This window comes from Rhinolophus hipposideros (genome assembly GCF_964194185.1).
Source record: "Rhinolophus hipposideros genome assembly, chromosome: 9".
In the NCBI taxonomy this organism is placed as follows: domain Eukaryota; kingdom Metazoa; phylum Chordata; class Mammalia; order Chiroptera; family Rhinolophidae; genus Rhinolophus; species Rhinolophus hipposideros.
Genome location: NC_138055.1, coordinates 29,007,071 through 29,026,483, shown reverse-complemented (window position 1 = coordinate 29,026,483; position 19,413 = coordinate 29,007,071). Strand labels below are relative to the sequence as shown.

The following is a 19,413-nucleotide window of genomic DNA, read 5'->3' as shown; positions in this document are numbered from 1 at the left end:
ACCAAAAATTATGACTCAGGACTTGTGTGTTTCACAATTTGCAGACATTTGATGTAATTGTTCTGTGTCTTTTCTAACAATTATATTTCCCGCCCTAGGATAGATAACTCTTGTCCCCCTTTTCCCATCGCTCCTTAACTCCTTAGTTAAGCTTGGAAGAAAGACTAAGAGAGCAGAGTGGGTGCCTAGGCCCCCCGCTGTGTGGTGGCTTGTCCTATCCTGGGTTCCCTTACTGTACCCTCAGCATAGTTCTATTGCAGCACTAACGGCAAGTTCTGAGTACCTGTGTATGTACATGGCTTTGTCCCTTCTTGTCTGTGGCAGGGCACGCTCTTCATAAAATCACTGGTACCTGGCCCACAAGGTGGGCTCCATAAATGCTTATTGAATGAATAAAATGCCTTTTGCCTACTTCACAATGTCACCTAGGGCACCCTCTGCCAACTTCACAATGTCACCCAAGGCATAATTTTGCCTACTTCACAATGTCACTTTCAACTGACCCTGTACAGAAATGGGGACTTCATGAGGGCTCAGGGATATGAGTAATTTCAGCCCTGTCTGAATCACTTTCCAGTGGAGGCTCCAGCCCATGAAGACAAAAAGCAAGGAATCCAAAGTCCTGAGCTGCAGCAAATGGATTTAGGTTAGACAGCCTGGGATGGAGGGGCAGTAAACCCTGAGAGATAATGGACCTGTGAAGACCCCTCCAGAATGACAAAGAATCAGAGCTGCGTGTAGTTAGGGGCATGCATGTTCCCATTGCTCAGGGTGCCCCATCCCCACCGCTGCAGAGGAATGGCCGGCTCTGGAGTCCAAGACTAGTGGTGTTGGTGTGAAGTGATTTGTTACAACCTTGGGCTGCAAAACTGCCGGAAGAGTGCAGAGAAAGTGGCGCGTCACCTCGGCAGATCCCAGAAGTGCAGCTAGGAAACCTTCCCAGCCCTGCCCACAGGGCGCTAGAGGGTCAGAAAGGACCCGCCTTTCGCCTTTCGCAGACGGGGGCCCAGCAGGGCGAAGGTTGTTCCCAAGGCCACGTGAGGTTTGCTCGCCACCAAAAGCCCCAAACAAGCAGGGCTAATGCAAGAGGAAAGTTAAGGACGCCCCACGCTCTGAGACAAGACGTCCTGCTGCCGGCACAAGAGCCGGGCTTCCAACAGCTGCCACCGCGGACGACTGGTCCGGCCGAGCCGAGGTCGCGGGCGCACAGCGATGATCGGTCGCCGCCTGGACGGGCGCCTCCTCGGGCTGCCCGCGCCGTCGGCCCCACCGCTCCCGCCGCAGTTGCTGCTGCTGCTGCCGCTGCTCTGGGCAGCTGCGGTGCCGGGGAGCCTGGCAGGTGAGCAGAGCGCGCCGGGGCAAAGGCCCCTCGCCGCGCGTCCGCCCGCGCCCCCTGCACCTGCCGCGCTCCGTGCGCTCCCACCGAGCCCCGGGTCCCGCCAAGTTTCCTTTCAGAGGGTGTCCGGGTTGTGGGTGGGCGCCAAGGAACCCGCGTCTGCGAGCGGACTGGCCGGGCTCGCTCCAGCCCTGCTGTGGCTCGGGGACAGCCCCGGAGAAGGGCATGGTTGTGTTCCTGAGGACTTAAAAAGTGCTGGCCACAGTTCTTGGCAGGCAAATTGGTTCGCTCCTGCACCATTCGGTTTGCTGAGCCTCGGTGGGTCCTCAAAGCGCCAGCCAAAGGACATCTAAATAAATTGACTCACATCATAGGGCGGTATAATTCTGGGGTGCATTTTCCCCCCTTACCTGTCAATGACTGGCCTAAAATGATAAGAAGTGCAGACTGGTATTGTCAGCTTGATATGTGCCAGGCAGTGTGCTAAAGGGAGTTATAGTTTTTCATATAATGCTCATTATAACTCTAAATAGGATTGTTGTCCCCATTCTATAGATGAGAAAATTTTAAATTGAGAAAAAAAATCAATAATTTGCATAAAGATATATGACAAATGAAGGCTGAGCTGAAATGCTTAAAGGGCATTTATTTACTCTCCTTTTAGTAAAATAGGTTTCATCCCTACAGATATTGACACAATCTATACCCTTTGGGAAAAACAAAAACAAAACAAAAAAAACCCTTGGATTTGTCACTTTCCTTCCCAATGAATAAAATCAACATTAACTAAAGAAACTTGAAAGACTTCAAAAGTAATGTTAAGATAGGACTAAATTTGTCTTCTTTCATAATCTATTTCCTCTTCTGACCTTGTGTAAGAATAGGGTGGAGTTCAGGAGAGCATACCCCTTCCCAGAGAAGTGCACTGATTCTTGTTACACCACCTTCCATCAAGTATGCGTAGTTACCAGATTTCAAGACCTTTGCTTCCCCAACTCGCCCACTTACTACTATTAAATTTTTCCAGTCTCTTAAGCTGCCTTGGCTTCTGGCATCAGAAGTGATGCACCTCCAGGCTCCTGACTCTCGATTTGCCTGCACATTCTGTTTCTTGCTTGGACTATGGAGATGGCATTGGTGCCACATTTTAGCCCAGTCATTCAGACTTGCCTGGGACAGGCTAGAGTACCCCAGAAATGGGAAGGGCTTTTGTATCTGGAATGCCAGCTGAAACGCTTCTCCTTTTTCGGTTCTTCTTTTGGATTGCTGGGATTGTTTTAAATGTACTTGTAGATGGAGGGGGTAGCTTGAGGAGTAAGGAGGAGACATTGTTTTTCTGAAGATGGGACACTGTTTATTCAAGAAGCTATACTATTACCTGGCAAGAAAGTGCTTCTTAAACTGAGTTCTCTCAATAAATAAACAAGCAGACTCTGTGCCAGGTGGGTTGGGAGCCAAGGCAGAGAGTGAGGGCATTTCTGCTACAAGTGATCCTGACAGCACTGTGCCCAGCGATTCAGAAAGACTTTTTATCATGGCGTCCGTGGACAGCTGGTGATGCCCATGCTGATTGTTTCAAAAGATGTGATCTCTGTTTCCTTTGTTCCACCCATATTAACCTGTTTTCCAGTACAACTTTTGGCACTTTGTCTTAGCCTTCTACCAACAACTTAGACTGCCAACAACTGAGGGCAGAGAACGGGGTGTTGGCCACTGCTTGCTTTTCATGTTTTGTCTTAAGTGCCCAGCTCAGAGAATTTAGCGAGTAACCAAAAACACTAAATGCCCCTGGAATGAATTTTATATCCACTATGTGCACCTGTTTATTCATAAACAACTTCTTTAATTTTTTTAAAACTTTTTTTATTGGGGAATATCGGGCAACTGTGTGTTTCTCCAGAGCCCATCAGCTCCACGTCATCCCTCAATACAGTTATGAAGGGTGCAGCCCACGGGCCCATGTGGGAATTGAACTGGCAACCCTGTTGTCCAGAGCTCCTGCTTTAACCAACTGAGCCATCCGGCTGCCCAACTTCTTTAATTTTTAAAGATTACTTTGTCCTTTCATTATTCTAAAAATTGACAAACAGTTGCACATTCATCCTCGCCATATCTTTCAAACTATTAAAGACTTCAGACATATAATAGCATTGCCTTTATCTTTCCAGACTGAAAAACCCCGTATATTTGTTTTTAGGATGTCTTGTATAATTTTCCCAAGCCGTATGTATAGCGAAGTCATGTTGTCAGTAGGGAGAGGGTTGGGTTGGTTGCCAAGAATCATAAGATGGCATAAGCTTTGGTAAAACTGGTTCCAAATCCGGACTTCAGACTTGCAGGGCTAGACTCCAGAAATTTATTCTTTCCAGTATTTCAGAGCTGATCAGATACAAGGAAGTTGATTCGCCCTGATAAACACACAAGTCTATTCACCAAAATACCAATTGTTAATTTTTAGCAGACTGGATATTTGTGTAGCCTGCTCCAGGCATGTTCTTATAATCAAACTACATGGGATAGATAACATGAGGGATTCTCAGGATGGAGGTCTGATTCATCTTCTTCCCAGTGGGACTCGACACCAATCAGCCTATGGGTACTCCTCCATGAGAGTGCTCGCCTGGCACAGCTAGCACCTGACTCTGGGACACTGCCTTTTCTGGGATTCTATGGTTCACCAGTGCCCACTTGAGACTAGCGATTGCCTCTCTAGATAGGCTAGTACCTTTATGTGGTTGTCGAGGAGTTTACTGTCTTGGGAATCATTCAGTCTCCTTAAGGTGACTTAGCAGATCTTTGGTTGAGGCCAGTCTCAATGGACCCTTTAAAACTGAGGGGATTCTTATTTCCAAATTCACTTGAGGTGCTCCATATGCTCATTCTATGGCTGTTCTTCATTTTGGGAAGTATAGTGTTAGAGAGGTGGTATAGAATTCCAGAAACAAATTGTGGAGCCAGACTGCCTGTATTTGAATCCTAGCTCCAATGTTTACCTATATAACCTTCAGTAAGTTATCTAATCTCTCTGTGCCTCGATTTCCTCTGTAAATAATCTGTAAAATGGGCCCATCTGTAAAATGGGCATTATAATAGCATCTATCTCATAAAATGGTCATGCCCTGCGTAACATTTCGGTCAATGGTGATATACATATACAACCACATACACAATGGTGATCCCATAAAAGTGTAATGGAGCTTAAAAAAATCCTATTGCCTGGTGATAGAGTAGCCATCATAACCTCATAGCACAACCCATTACACAGATACTATTGTTACAATTGCCTACAATATTTAGTACAGTAACATGCTATACAGGTTTGTAGCCTAGAAGCTATAGAGGAACATAATTAGTCACTCAAAAATACGTCTGTTTGGCATAAGGGTTGTTTTAGGCTGGTTAATTTGAAGAAACAGCAGATATGGGAGAAGCTCTGAACACCAAGTAGAAGTTAACTTTTCCAAAAGCCATTTACATTTGTAAGGGAAATCTCCATTTGTAGGAGTGTCTGCCCCACTGTCCCAGGGAGAGGCGATGATCTTATCGATGTAGAAGGCAACAACTTAAACCTGCATTATGACCGTCCTCTTGTTTCTTGTACTTTTCCTGGTAACTTTTCATAACTGACTCTCCCCCGCTCAACATCTTTTGTCTTCAGCTGAAGATGGTATTTAAGGTGGCTTCAGCCATTTTGGTGAGTTACTCAGTTTTCCTGGGTCTCTCCCATGTATACAGGAGGCATACATGTTATTAGACTTTTGTTTTTCTCCTGTTAATCTGTCTTTTATTTCTGGGACGGCTCAGTCAAAAGCCCAGCAGGGTAGAAGGAAAAATTATTTTTTCTACCCTACAGAGTAATAGACTATCGTACTGTTCACTGGCCAAATAATTCTCCAGGTAATCCACCAAAAGAACGATTTATTCAGGAAAAGATAAAGAAACAAAGCCACCAAGGAGTGTGTGTACACACACTTGCCAGCCCATGTCCCAACCAGCCGCCCACGTGGGAAAAGCCCCGAGACCAACGTGGCTTCCCCGTTTCTTCACATCAGTTCCCCAGAAGTTACCACAAAGTTCAACAGGAAGTCAGGGCTAGAGACTTAACAAGGGGCCCAGCTCCACCCATAGTCCTCCCAGCTCTATGGTTAAGCATCTTAAGATACCAGTTCACTTTTATCAGCACAGAGCCTAGCTGTGTAGTAGGCTATACCATCTAGGGTTATGTAAGTGCACTCTGTGATGTTCACAAAATAATTAATCACTTAACAATGGAATGTTTCCCCATCGTTAAGTGGGGCATGACTGTAATTGAGCGGTTGTTGTAATTGAGTGGCTGTTGGCCATTGGAGTTGCCTTTCTCTGAAAGGCATCATGGAGCTCTTGATAAGGTAACCAGGATTGCAGATGATCATGTATGTGCTGTGAAGTAATAACTTCTTACACGAATAGGGTTTGTTATGCAAACCTGGTTTTCCTTAATCATGGCTCAACATTTGGGGGATTGGGGATACACATATTAAGCAGCTGTTTCAGAAAACAGTGAACGGTGTCCTTGATCGCTTTCCTGGGTTATAGCTGTGACTGAAATCACCTTGACTACATTTTTCTAAGTGCAATTTTATTAACCGTGCTGCTTAGAATTTCCCAACTCTTTTCTGTTTTTCTGAGCATCGTTAAGTCTTCCTACAGCTCATCCCCATTGTTGTGGTTTTTTAGACCCAAAAGAAGCCAGTGCTCTCTGTAAACTAGAACATTTTCCTGTGCTTTCCCTGTATCAGTTTGTTTATTACACTGTTTTACAGTATAAGTTCCAGAACAACTTCTGGAAGAAGTGCCCATTTATCTCTATTATTAAACTTTGTTTCCTGGTCCTTCTGGAAATGTGATTCTGATAGCAAAGATAAAAAATTTTCTCCAGAAGAAAATTAAAAAGAATACTGAGATAGAACATTAAAAAAAAACTTTTCTATGGTTATTTACTTTTCATACTATAGAAACTATGAATCACATGAACTTCATCTTGGAACTTTGTTCTAACATACAGAACAGAAATTTTTGTTTTCATGCTTCTTTAGGCATTATTTTTACTTTTGTCACTTGTTATCTTTTGTTTTGTGGGATTCCAAATTACGTATGATGCATTACCTGTTGAGCTATTATAGCAAATGAGGTAGTGGCAACAATAATGAAAAGAATCTCAAAGGATTTATTTTGTTCAATATTTTAAATGGGTTTTTTTAATGCATTTAAGCTTTATTTTGTTTAGTGGAGTAAGTTCCAGTTGCTTCCTAACTTATATTTCCTACACTTTTGAAAGTTTAGCTTTAAAGTGTGGCTCAAAAATATATTAATAATGTTGTTATGTAATTTTTTTGTACCGCTGCAAAACAGGAATTTACTCAATGTGGTAAAAAATGAAACTAATAAGAAGTAGTGAAACTATGAGGAAACTTTACCAATCTTTTACCAAACTTGAAACTCTGTAAAAGTACAAACAACAGATATCATATTATAATCTTCCAATGGCAAATTGTGAAAGTCTCTTGATTGAAAGGTACAGGCTTGCTCTGAAAATTGTCAGTTAGCCTTGCAAATGCAGTGACAATTCTAACATGAGTTAGTATATTCAAACCAGCATTTGCAAACCTAAGATACCAAAATTCTAATTCACAATTAGAAATCAATAATATACTATTGACTTGATACAAATCTGCCTGTAAGTGTGACCTTCCCAGCTAGTGGGAAAATTGGGGATTTAGGCAGCCACATGCATGAATCAACAAAGCATTGTGTTAGGCCCAAGGGAGTCAATACAGTGGCTACTTCTCCTGATTCTCAAGGAGCTTGTAATTAAATTTATTGGACCAAGTACGTACGAACACACATAACTAAAGAGAAATCTAGATGAGGAGGGAACTAAGAGAGCCGAATCGGAATGGGGCAAAGTTGACTATCCGTTGGTAGGACTTTTGGCAAGAACTCTGAATTAAGGTGGCAGTAAAAAATAGATTTGTTTCCGGGGAATAAAGGAAAGGGATCGTTCCAGATTCAAGAAAGTCCTCAGCATTGTTCTGCATAAATGTTTTGTTGCTTAGAAGCTACTTTTAATAAGCTATCTCCCTTTCTACATACCTAATGTATCAGGCACGTTATGCATCCCACCCCACCTTCTTTCACTTGCTTTTTATTCTAGCTTCACGCAGGTATAACCTGGGGCACCTTAACTCAGCAACATTGCAGGAATACCTTGCTTTCTGACTCAGAGCTTCTCTGAAATCATAACCATTTTTACTGGAGCACATGCCAACCTGGGAGTGAGGGATTCAACACGTTATAGGACAGCCTTTGACCTATGCAGAATGGGAGCATGTTGATAAATACTCCCTCTTCTATCCTTGGGATGGGGTCTTCAGAGGCTTATTCTGCACACCTCCTTGGACCATCTCAGAATGCACCCTTGAATTAGCTTTCCCTCCTTCTCTGTTTCACTTTCCCAGTCCCCCATTCACGTTCACTGGGAGCACTTCCCAAAATAATCCTCCTTTTAGCATGAGCCCCAGGCTCCGACCTCTGTGAGGAGTAAGAACTGAAACACCTACTTATAATTTTATTGCGCGGAGGTTGTTTATTCATGAATCAGTTATATATTTTTAGTGACTCTGATAGTCAAAGCAAATCAAAAACTAGATATTAATTTATTGAGAACCCTTTCAAAGAAGGGAAGTGTAATGTCAAGGTACACACAGAAAGAGATCCTGAGAGACTATGTATGCTCAGTGGACCTAAAAGAAAAAAGCAATCTAAGGATCAAAGTAAGTGAACTATTAGCTAAATTCAATCTGAATACAGTAAGCTGCAATCTTAATTTTGTAATATTTTCTCTCACATTTTCTGCCTCTGCTCTTTCATGTTTCTTTCTGTCTCTATCTAACTTACTGAATATATTAGCCAAAATTGTATTGCTCAGGGTTGAAAACCACTTACTGTTTCACAATGAGGTGTTAGGAAAATTAGTTTCCAAATATGGGATAGAGTGATTTAGGTCACTCTATGACTATTTTACAAATTCTAAGACAGGGTTAGGAATTTTTTCAACTGAAAACAATTAACACATAGAAAAAATTAGAATATCCAAGTAAATAAAATAAATTTTAAAAGATTGGGCTTCTTCCATCTTAAGTTTATAGAAGAAAAAGACTCTGTTTTTATAAAGTAACATTCCCATTTATCCAACAAATATTTATCATGTGCATTGATTTTGAGAGTGTTTCTGTTAAAAATATTTAAATGTTATTTTTTATTTTCACAATGCGAGAGAAAATATCAACACATGGCACTTGCCCCTTGAGCATCTGAACCATCCTCTAGGCTCCTACCTGAGCTTGAGGACATAATTGACTGGAGTGAGTTATTTTAGACTAACTTCTGTGAATGTTCTGATGAATGTCACTTTCATTTCAAGAACACCCACAATTAAACTAGATTCATCACAGAAACATTATTGTGCTAGGTACAGTGATCTCAGAATATACTGTGGTAAGTAAAAAAGATCCCTGCCTTCACAGAATTTGTATAAAGCTAGGTTAGGATTAGAATTGTGAAATGTTTTTCTACCTTTTCACTCTTATGCTTTTCACACCATCTGCCTCCCAACGTGGAGATTAAAAAAAAAAAAATTAGAATGGCTTAAAAGCTATTAAAGGAATTTTAAAAATAAAAAAAAAAGCATGGTACAAAAACCAAAAAAAAACAGAAAAAGATGATACGTGGAGAAAACATTGAGGAATGGAGAAAATCAATTAGGGGTGGATCAAGAAACTCAGATTTTGGCTTAATTTTCAAAACCTGCTAAATTGGTCAGCTTGTTAGCAGTAAATTTTTATTGAATTCTCTTGATGATTGGGTAAAGATTTTTCATGCACAGAGGACACTAGTCTCAGAAAAGCACAGATTTGCAGAAGTTTATTATCTGTGGTCAGGAAATAAGGTAGTAACAGGAACAGTGAAAATATAGCCCTTGAGTGTTTAGATTGAGAGCAAGCCAAGTTTATAGGAAAAGGGGCTCCTGGAATGGAAAAGGAAAGCCAGGATGCTGGATGAGAAATGCTAACATTTTGGAGAAGGAACAAAGCTGAAATCAAGCTATGTGGATAGAACTGAAAAAGGGATTGACAAGTCTTACCATCCCTCTTTCTTTTACAGTTCCTTTTTATGACCTCACCCCTGCTGTAGCACTTGTGCTGCAGCTTTTTATTTAGTCAGCCATGCTTTCTCATTTCCCTACAAGACTCATGGGAGGTGAGGGTGGAAGAGGACATGTGAGAAAGGTTGGGGAAGAGTAAAGGCTATGGCCTTTGTGTTCTCTTTGTGGAGAACATATGTATTTATTGTACTAGGGAAGAAAAGAAAGGAAGTTTCTATGGATACTGTCCCCAACTGTCAAATTGTGGCCAGTTGGTTTTATTAACAATTAGACTATTGTTTGTCATCAGGAGTCTGTTGACGAAGTATTCTGCACCTACCTATATAACAATCAATGTTATTATTTCCACTTCACCATTTTTAAAGAAAGTCCTCCATTATGGTCATGATGCTTGAGGATGAAGATTATACTTTTAGTACTTTATTTGATAGATAATCTTTGCATCAAAAAAAATAAAATGTTGAGTCAGTTTTGAATGTGGACAACAGATAACCCTATATAAATATTTAATCTGAGCTAGAATTTCTAGTATCTTAACTACTAGAAACTCAGTATGTCCAAAACTTAACCCACATTCTTTCCCAGACCTGTTCCCTACCTTCCTATCTGCTCCCTTTCTCAGTGAGTGATACAACATTCATCTGCTGAGTCTCACCCTAGAAACTGAGAGTCATTCTGACCTCCTCCCATCTCTTTAATGACCTGAATGTTAAGTTTGTTTTTAACCTGAGCAGCTGTGCAATGGTTTCTGAGGGAGAAAAACAAATGCATTATATACTGTTTCCTTTCTACACTTCTTTTTTCTGTTTTTTTTTGTCTCTCTTCCTAAGTCTCCCTTCCTTTCACAAATATTTATTGAGTATCTGTTATGGGCTAGGCTGTATACCTAATGCTGAGGAAACACTCTTTGGCCTCAGAATTTCATAGGCTAGGAGCAGGGGCAGACATGTAAATTACGGTACAAAGTGGTAAGACCTAAAGAAGATGTACATACAAGGTACATTGAGCTTGTAGAGGAAGTCAGCTTCTTCAAAAGGGGTGCTGTTTCCTGAGTTTTAAACAGCAATTTTGAGATTGGTAGGGTAGGGTAGGGGATTAACAAGAAAGAAACTCTCAGGCAGAGGAAGCCAAATATGCAAATTCTGAGGGATTGGACCAGCTCATGGCAGGTTGGAGAGCAGTATGTAATGGTTTCCAGATCACAAAGTGATCTGGGTTTGTGGATGAAGCTGGAGAAGGGGGCAGAAACCTGATCATGAAAGCCGATAGTATAAACTGAAAAATTTTATTTCTAGGAAATAGAATCCATTGAAGATTTTTGGTAGCCAAGTAAAGAAATCAGTCTTGCATTTTAGAAAGGTCACTCAGGCAAAGCATGAAGAATAGATTAAAGGTCAGAGCGACTTTGAAAAAGACCCTTAAAGCTAAGGTTAGCTGTGATATCCAAAGTAGCACAGAAATGTAGAGCTAAAGAGGTAGAGACTGATGGGAGAGATATTAAGGTTTTGCTTAAATATGAGTTATGCGAGGGAGAGAGAGAGGGAGAGAAAGAGAAGGCCTGCATGGACTTGGGTTTCAGGCTAAAAGATCACAGAGATAGCAGAAGATGGAGAATGGGTTGGGAGAGAATATGAGTTTTGTTTTTTAATTTCTAATGTTTATAGAATCACCCAGATGTTGTTATCAAATGTGTTGTTAGGTCTACAAGATAAAGAGGAACCCCTGGGGAGAATGAGGAAAAAGACAGGCAAAGGAGGGGCAGATTCAGAAGAGAGTGTTGTCCCAAATGCATGGGAGGAAAGAGTTTTAAGAATAAGTGGTCACCAAAAAAACAAGAAACAACAAGTGTTGGCGAGAATGTGGAAAAAAGGAAAAACTTGTGCCCTGTTGGTAGGATTGTAAATTGGCAGCATCCTCTAAAAAAACAGTCTGGAAAAATAAAAGAATAAAGATAGAACTGTGATTTACCAATTTCAGTTCTGGGCATTTGGCCTAAGAAAACAAAAACACTAATTTGAAAAGATATATGCACCCCTATGTTTATTGCAGCATTATTTACAATAGCCATTATCTGGAAGCAACCTAGGTGTCCACTGACAGATAAAGAAGATGTGGTGTGTATGTGTGTGTGTGTGTGTGTGTGTGTAACACAATAGAATATTACTCAATATAAAAAAATGAAATATTGCCATTTGAAACATGGATGGACCTAGAGGGTATTATGCTAAGTGAAATAAGTCAGAGAAAGACAAATACTGTATCATCTCATTTTTATGGGGAATCTCAAAAATCAAACAAATGAACAAACAAAACAGACTTAGAGATACAGAAAACAAACTGATAGTTGCCAGAGGGTTGGTCAGTGGGGGGTGGGCAAAAAAGTGAAGGGGATTAAGAGGTACAAATTTATAGTCGTAACATAAATAAGTCATTGGGATGTAATATACAGCATAAGGAGTACAGTTGCTATCACAATAACTTTGTATGTTAACAGATGGTTACTAGACTGCTCATGGTAATCACTTCGTAAAGTATATAAATGCCAAATCACTGTTGTACACCTGAAACTAATATATTGTATGTCAGCTACAGTTTAATAATTAAAAAGAGCTTTATATTCCTCCCCCACCCCCCAAAAAAGACTAAGTGGTCAAACACTTTCAGATGTTCACATGACATTGGGATTCAAGGATTTCATTAGCACCCCAGCCAGAGCAGCGCTGGAAGCATGGTGAGGACAGATGCCGGCCTGCCACTATCCTAAGTGATGAAAATGAGGAAGGGGAGTGGATGAGGTCTGGGACCATGCCAGTCATTGTGACCGCTCTACCACCAGCACCTTGCATAATCCCCAATACAGCGTGCTCTATAAAAATTGTAACAATTTTATGAAGGGAGTGAGAGGTTCCAGCAGTAGCCAAATCTGCTCACAGGATCCAGAAAAGAGAGCTTCTGTAGTTGTTTTACTTTTAGTTGTGAAACAGTGGAACGTGTTAATTCACTAAAGAGGAAGGAGCCAGTGCAGAGAGAGAGCTTTAGCGTACAGGAGCAAGAAGATATAGGATGGAACCAAATTCCTAAAGAAAGTGAGAGGGGTGGGATCCGAGCATGGGTAGAGGGATTGAGGTGAACAAAAGGGAGGCCTGGGTACACGATTTGTGAGGATGAATTTACAGAGTTATCGAGAACTTGACGGCGTCACAGGGGACAGTTTCTATTTTATCTGCAAAATAGGACTCTAATGTCACATGTGAAGAATTAAGCAGGAGAGATAGGATAAGGAGCCAGAAAATATGGATGGTTTGGCCCAACTGCTGAAAGAAACGGAAGGCGTTGCTGACCAGGGACCTGAACCCTATCTTTGGCTGAACGAAGAAATGGGCAGGGTCTCCAGCTCTGGCCTTGCCCAGAATCCCATCTCTAAGGATGGAGCTCTTAGCCCCACCTCTGTGATGCTCTAACTCCGCCCCTACTTTAACTGTTTTTTCCTATGGGCTTTTCCCCTTGGATCCAGACTCTGGTTTTTCCCCATTTGCAACAAAGAGAAAATATAGTGGCAGATTTCCCAATTCAAATAGAATGGAGCTCTTTAAAAACAAATGTGTTCCAATTGTTGGTTACATAGAACAAAATGCATCAGCAGAGCGGTTCAGTGGCATCCTATCATTATTTCCTTTTCTTCCAGGAGTCGTCTATGCAACTGCGTACTGGATGCCCACTGAAAAGACAGTCCATGTCAAAAACGTACTGGACGAGAATGGGGATGCCTATGGCTTTTACAATAACTCTATGAACACCACAGGCTGGGGCATCCTGGAGATCAAGGCGGGGTATGGGTCTCAGGCCCTGAGCAATGAGGTCATCATGTTTGTGGCCGGCTATCTGGAGGGTTACCTCACTGCCCCGTAAGTACCCCAGTCATGGTGGAGAACTATCAGGCAACCTCTGTCTCTTTCTTTGTTCAGCAGTGGCCCTGGTCTTCCTGGCAGTGTACATTTGTAGCTGAGCATTTTCTCATAGGATAGAAGCATTATCAGAATTACATTGGGACCTATAACCAATACCTGCCTAGAAGGAACAAACCCCTCAATCGTGGCACTATTCAATTCTCATGGCTCTCACCTTTTAAAATTTTTCCTTCTCCTGAAACTATTTTAAGAGGCGGCTAAGCCGTTTCATCCTACTAGTCATTTATGGTCTGGTAGAAAGCGAATGACAGGTGGAGTGACTCTTTGAGAACCACAAAACTGAGAAGATTAATTAAAAATGTCAGAGCATTTATTTTTAGCAGTCTTAAAACCATACTTTCAAGTAGGTAAAGAGATTTCTAGATTTAAATTTTAATGTCTAATACAAATGTTCCTTACAGTTCCATTGTGGCTTGATTCTTGTGTCCGTCCTTGTCTGATAAAAATAACAAAATGTAGTTAATGATAATGCAATCAGGACCCGTTCTTTTTAGAGAAAAGCTCTTTAAGGTAAAGAAAGTTGCTATCCATTTAATCAAGCCTCATCTTCCTTTGATATAAAATGTCATGATGAGTTGTCTTTTTCTTTCTCTCTCTCTCTCTCTCTCTCTTTCCTAGATTGTTGAGCGCAGTTTAACCAAACTGTTTTTCATTGTTATTGCCTTAGTCATAGTAAGTACAGTACAGATCTTAATCTGTTTCTGCATTCTGAAGATTATATCAGATGTTGAATGACTAATTATTGGGTTCTGGCTGAGTTTTTTTTTTTAATTTTTTAAATTTAAACTAGAAATTCCTGTTTTTATTTTTATACCAAATTTTGCTTACCCTATCATACAAGTCTCTTTCATATAGTACACTATTCAGAGATGTACAAAACTCTATAAATGGAATAAGGTTTTAAGAACATGTCTACAACTGTATTGTACATGTAAACATCTGAACTTTTCATCTTGCACTCAAAATGTTTATCCACTTTTGTATCCACTCATTTGATCATATTATTTAAATTGAGTTGCAAATTTGGAGAAATAATTTGGACTGAGGTTGTGTGACTATAAGTAAATATATTAGATGAAATATTGCTCAAACTCCTAGATCCAATCGCAGATGTTATCTTCTTGAGGAAGCTTTTCTGATTCCATTCCCACCAAATTGGAGCTCTATCTCTCCTTTGCACCATCTGTTAGTGCCTTGAGGACGGAGTCTTTTATCTTATTCATCTTTGTATACCCCAGACCCTTGGCACAGTGCTTTTGCCCCCAGCAGTTACTTAATTACAGGCTTATAAGGTTTAATTGAATCTTGTTGTTGTTCCAGTTTTATTAGAGATGAATCAGAATGTGAGGTACATATTTCCATGCAATGCACTGTCTGGCAACCTTGGCCCAGTGGAGCTTCTTCCTTTGTTTTTAACTCTATGGGGTGGCTCCCTAAGAGCTGCAAATTCAGAGTCTCTGATGTTTCACTAATGATATTAAAGCTTTTAAATAGTCATGGGTTGATTTTTAATAAAATGAGTCATGAAACCTTTCTGGAAAGAATGGTGATGAGGGTGTGGGGACCCAGTCTGCTCTAGTTTTTAATAAAGTGGCTGACTCTTGTGTTGCTGAAGCAGCTGCTGAAATATGACCTCCTCCGGAATTACCCAGTGAGCCAATTCAGTGCAACAAACACTTGCTGCACTACGGGTGACAAGCTCTGGTGACAAGGAGAAAGGTAGTGGGGAGTGGTAGTTCTTGAGTACATTCTTCAAAGAGGACTCATTTGAAATTAATATGTTGACACAATGGTTGCTAAAACTATGATGAAAAGAGGTTGTAGCAAGATTATGGCACAAGTAGAGAAAGTAGTCAAAGGTGGTACCTTTTTTGTCTTAGGCCTACTGCCAAGAAATATCTCAAGAATCTCCTCCACACACCCCCAACTCGCCCCTTTTGATATTAGAATCTGAATATGCTTCCAGATCAAGGTAATGGGCAAAGCAAAGATAAGTAAGACATAATCTCACCCTCAAAAATATCAAATGACCCATCAACTAATAATTACCTGGATGATAGTGATGATACTTGCAGAACAATTGTATAGCATTTAAAATGTACCAGACACTGTTCAAAGCAGTTTACATATGTTAAATTATTTAATTCACAACAATACTATGAGGATGTGTCATTATTATCCTCATATTATTGATGTGAAATAGGCGCAGGGAAGTTAAGTAACTAGCTGAAAGTCACAAAACTAGTAAGCAGGAGCCAGGATTGGAAACCAAGCTATCTAGCTTCTGAGTTTACCCACGCGTGCGCGCGCGCGGGCACACACACACACACACACACACACACACACACACACACTCAAATGGATTAATCACTGTAGGAAATACTAAAGGAGCCCAACATGGTATCTGACCTCAAAAGTCAAAACAATTGAGATCTGAAGTCAAAACAAGTAGAAAACAGTAGGAGACAACAGATGACAAGTGCTAAGTGATGGGGGTATTACATAATGTGAAGAGATTCAGGCCAAGGTGTGTGTCTTCATGATTCTCACATATGAATGCAAAACTTGGTTTTGTCCTACTTAGGAGGAAATTTACCGATGTTATGCACAACAGGAGCTGAAACTAAATCTATCACATCCATGTCATGGACGCTAGTGTTGGCTCTGTTTGATAAGAATTCGGAAATGTGGAGAAATTAGCAATCTTGCTTGTGGTCGTACAGCCTACAAGTAGTAGAGTCAAGCTTTCCTCAGTATGCAATGCCTGTACTTTTAACTGTTACAATTCACTGTCAGCACACAAAAATGTAGGATCCCAGACCCAGGGATGAGAGAAGGGCCTCAACCTGAGGAGCCCGCAAGTGATTGGATTCCTCAGGGCCCCTGAATGGAGCAGGATCATTTGAGGCCTCCACTTCTGATCGCAAGGTAGAAGTTTCTCTTCCCCTGCTCTGAATGTCAGAATTGAAAAATCTAGTCTCCATCAAAGAAAGAAAAGAAAAAATTTCAATAATTCTAGTCCAGTTAGCTCCCACGTCTCCATCTGTCTTGTCTACTGTTATGAGGACTTCCTCAGGGACCACCCACAAGTCAAGATTAGTGTTTCCTTGTTTCAGGGTTTCTCAACTTTGGCACTATTGACATTTTGGGTTGAAGTCTTCTTTGTTGTCGGGCTGCCCTGTGTATTGTAAGATGTTAACAGCACCCCTGACCTCTACCCACTAGATGCCAGTTGCACCTTACCCCTTAGTGTGACAACCCAAAATGTCTCCAGACATTGCCAAATGCCCCTGGAGGGAAACATCACTCCGGTTGAGGAACACTGCCCTATTTTGAAATACACTGAAAAATTGAGGGGATCTGGAAATCTGGATGGATCTAGGCAGTGTGCAGTGATGGAGACTGGGTAAAAAGTGTGAATTTATTGTTCCTTACCTGAGTGATCATTGTTAAGTCAATAGCCCACAAATTATTTTTTTCCAAGAAATAGAAATTTATTTTCATATACATCATTTTAATTTTAAGAGCCCATCCATCCCGATGGCTAGAAAATTTACCATAGTCATTCCTATAGAAACAAAATATCATTTCAGCTGAGTAAATTCAGAATGTTCCACTTTTTCCAGAATGGATTTGTGTTACTGAGGCTGCTTGGAGGGAGGGGAGATGTTTAATCAGTGGTTGTCCTGTGTCTTTCTCTGGCATTCACCAACATGTAAGAATCTCATTGAGTCTTGGCTTGGGTGTAGCCCCGTCTGACATCTGATGAACCTACCATAGTCTCCAGCAGTATAATCAGTGCTAAATGAGATCGCAATATTCACTGCAAATGTTAAGTCCTCTGCCCCCATGAGCTCCTAGTATCTATCCACTTACTTCACCCCAGGCTGCGCAAGACAACATTTGGCTCATGAGCCCCACAGTTCAGGCAGCCATCTCTACTTCCCTATACATTCTTAGAGTGAGAAACTGTAGGGTTATTGTCTCCCTGAGCTACTAAATCAAGTCATTAAACTCACCTGCAGCTTCTGCATTTCATTCCTCTGAAGTGTGAAGCCAGGGCAGAGAGTCCTGTCTTGTCACCCACATACCTATCTAGCTCTATTGCTACTCTCTTCATCAGTTTTAGAGTGGTAAAAAGGGAAAAGTGACCAACTTGATAGTAGAATAAATGTGGCAACATGAAAGATATCTAAACAAAAGTTAAATGTGATCATTCACTTTTTTAAAAAATTTGCAAATCATTTGAAGGAGAAACTCTCATGAAGTGAAGTTTATTGAATTCAAGGACCATAAAATAAGAGTTCAAAGGATTTTCTTGTTGTTTACCTAACTGGCAATAAAAACTATTCTCATTTTATCAGTTTCTATTCTGGAAACTACATTAAGTTCTCACTTAACATTGTCTTGAAACTGCAGTGAAATGACTTATATGGAAACCAGTTTGACCAAACGTTAATTGATATAAACAAGAGGTAAGTTCCTATTGCATCTCATCAATATTATAACAAAACGACGCTAAAGGAAGTGATGTTATTCGATGACCTGCTGTACGAGATAAAGGATATCTAAAGTTCCATAGTACAGGGAGCCAAATTCCCAATTTTGGAATCTGAGTCACTTCCTGCTTACAATGCTGACCTCCTTATAAGCATCAAACAAAAATCAGAACTAGGACTTTAGGTAAACTTAGAGAGTGAAAGGGGGTTCACAATTTGACTGATTTTGCTCCAAACTTACAGGAAATAATAGATATAGAAATATATAGAAAGAGAGCAGCATAATAATATAGTTGTGCTCCCAAACAAGATGAAACATCTCTTGAAATGGAACAGAAAACAAAGTGTGAAGAATGGATATGCTGGGCCCTTGGCCTGAAGCAGGAAGAGACAGACACTCCTGCTGATAGGCGAAGGTCTCAGTGCTCTGGGTGAGCCGAGTTAAGGCTGCTTTTGACTGTAAACTAGGCAGCCACAGAATAACCTCTGCTATGTGCATCCTAGCCTACAGATTTATACGAAACCATGAGCTCGGGAAAGGGGGGTAAGGGGAGCAACCAAGAATCAAATCATCCACGTGCTGGTTCAATTACACATATAGCTACAGCATTCCATCGGAAAGAAGTCCCCAAAAGCTACTCTTAAGATCTAGTTCTCAGCGAGTCAGATGGAAGCAATTAGGGGAAAATGAGAGGAGAGAGAATAAATAAATAAATAAATAAATAAATAAATAAATAAATAAATAAATATGCCTATACACCAAAATTCCAAAATACACAATAGAATGCTAAGAAAAATAGTCAACAAAATCAACAATAATATCATGAATATACTCCAGATTAATTTTATGGAATGGTTTAACAAAGACTAAACATGTATATGGTACTCTAAGGATAAAAGAAGGAAAACTTGAAGAATTTATGTAACAAAAAGGAAGAAATAAAAAGACATGCAGATATTTAAAAAGAACCTGTTTGAAATGTTAGAAATAAAAATTATGGAAATTAATTCTTTAAAATATCAGTAAATGGGCAAACCCTGGACTAGACACAGAGAAAATATTCTGAATCTGAAATTAGTATTGAGTGATTTACATAATATGCTGCCCAAAGAGACAAATGAGTAAAAATAATGAGAGCTGTTAATAGAGGAGTTTGAGAAACCCAATATATGTCTGTTAGGAGTTTCAGAAAAAGAAGCTGGAAGGAATTGGAGATAAGCAGTAGTTGACAGGGTAATAGTTGAAAATTTGTCAAAATTGAAAAAGACATGAGTCCTTAGTTGGAAGACAGTCTATCAAATTGTTACAAGATAGTGGGTGAAACTATAGAAAATTGAGGATAAAGAGAACAATCTCAAAAGTTTTCAGAAAGGAAAGATATTGACTACAAAGGGGTCTCAGCTAGA

At 40.4% G+C, this 19,413-nt stretch overlaps 1 protein-coding gene across 3 annotated transcripts in view; it reads left to right on the top strand.

The window, feature by feature from the left end:
* The first annotated feature begins 787 nt into the window (after nucleotides 1–787).
* The window catches only part of PLBD1 (phospholipase B domain containing 1), an 89,574-nt gene continuing 70,948 nt past the window's right edge, over nucleotides 788–19,413 (top strand). For 2 of the 3 annotated variants that reach the window (XM_081061445.1, XM_081061444.1), the window contains exons 1-2: nucleotides 917–1,339; nucleotides 13,225–13,444. In XM_081061445.1, coding sequence (XP_080917571.1) covers nucleotides 1,213–1,339; nucleotides 13,225–13,444 — 347 coding nt within the window. In that variant the 5' untranslated portion in view covers nucleotides 917–1,212. Of the gene's footprint in view, nucleotides 1,340–13,224; nucleotides 13,445–19,413 lie in introns of all 3 variants that reach the window. The other variant, XM_081061446.1, reaches the window with a different exon arrangement.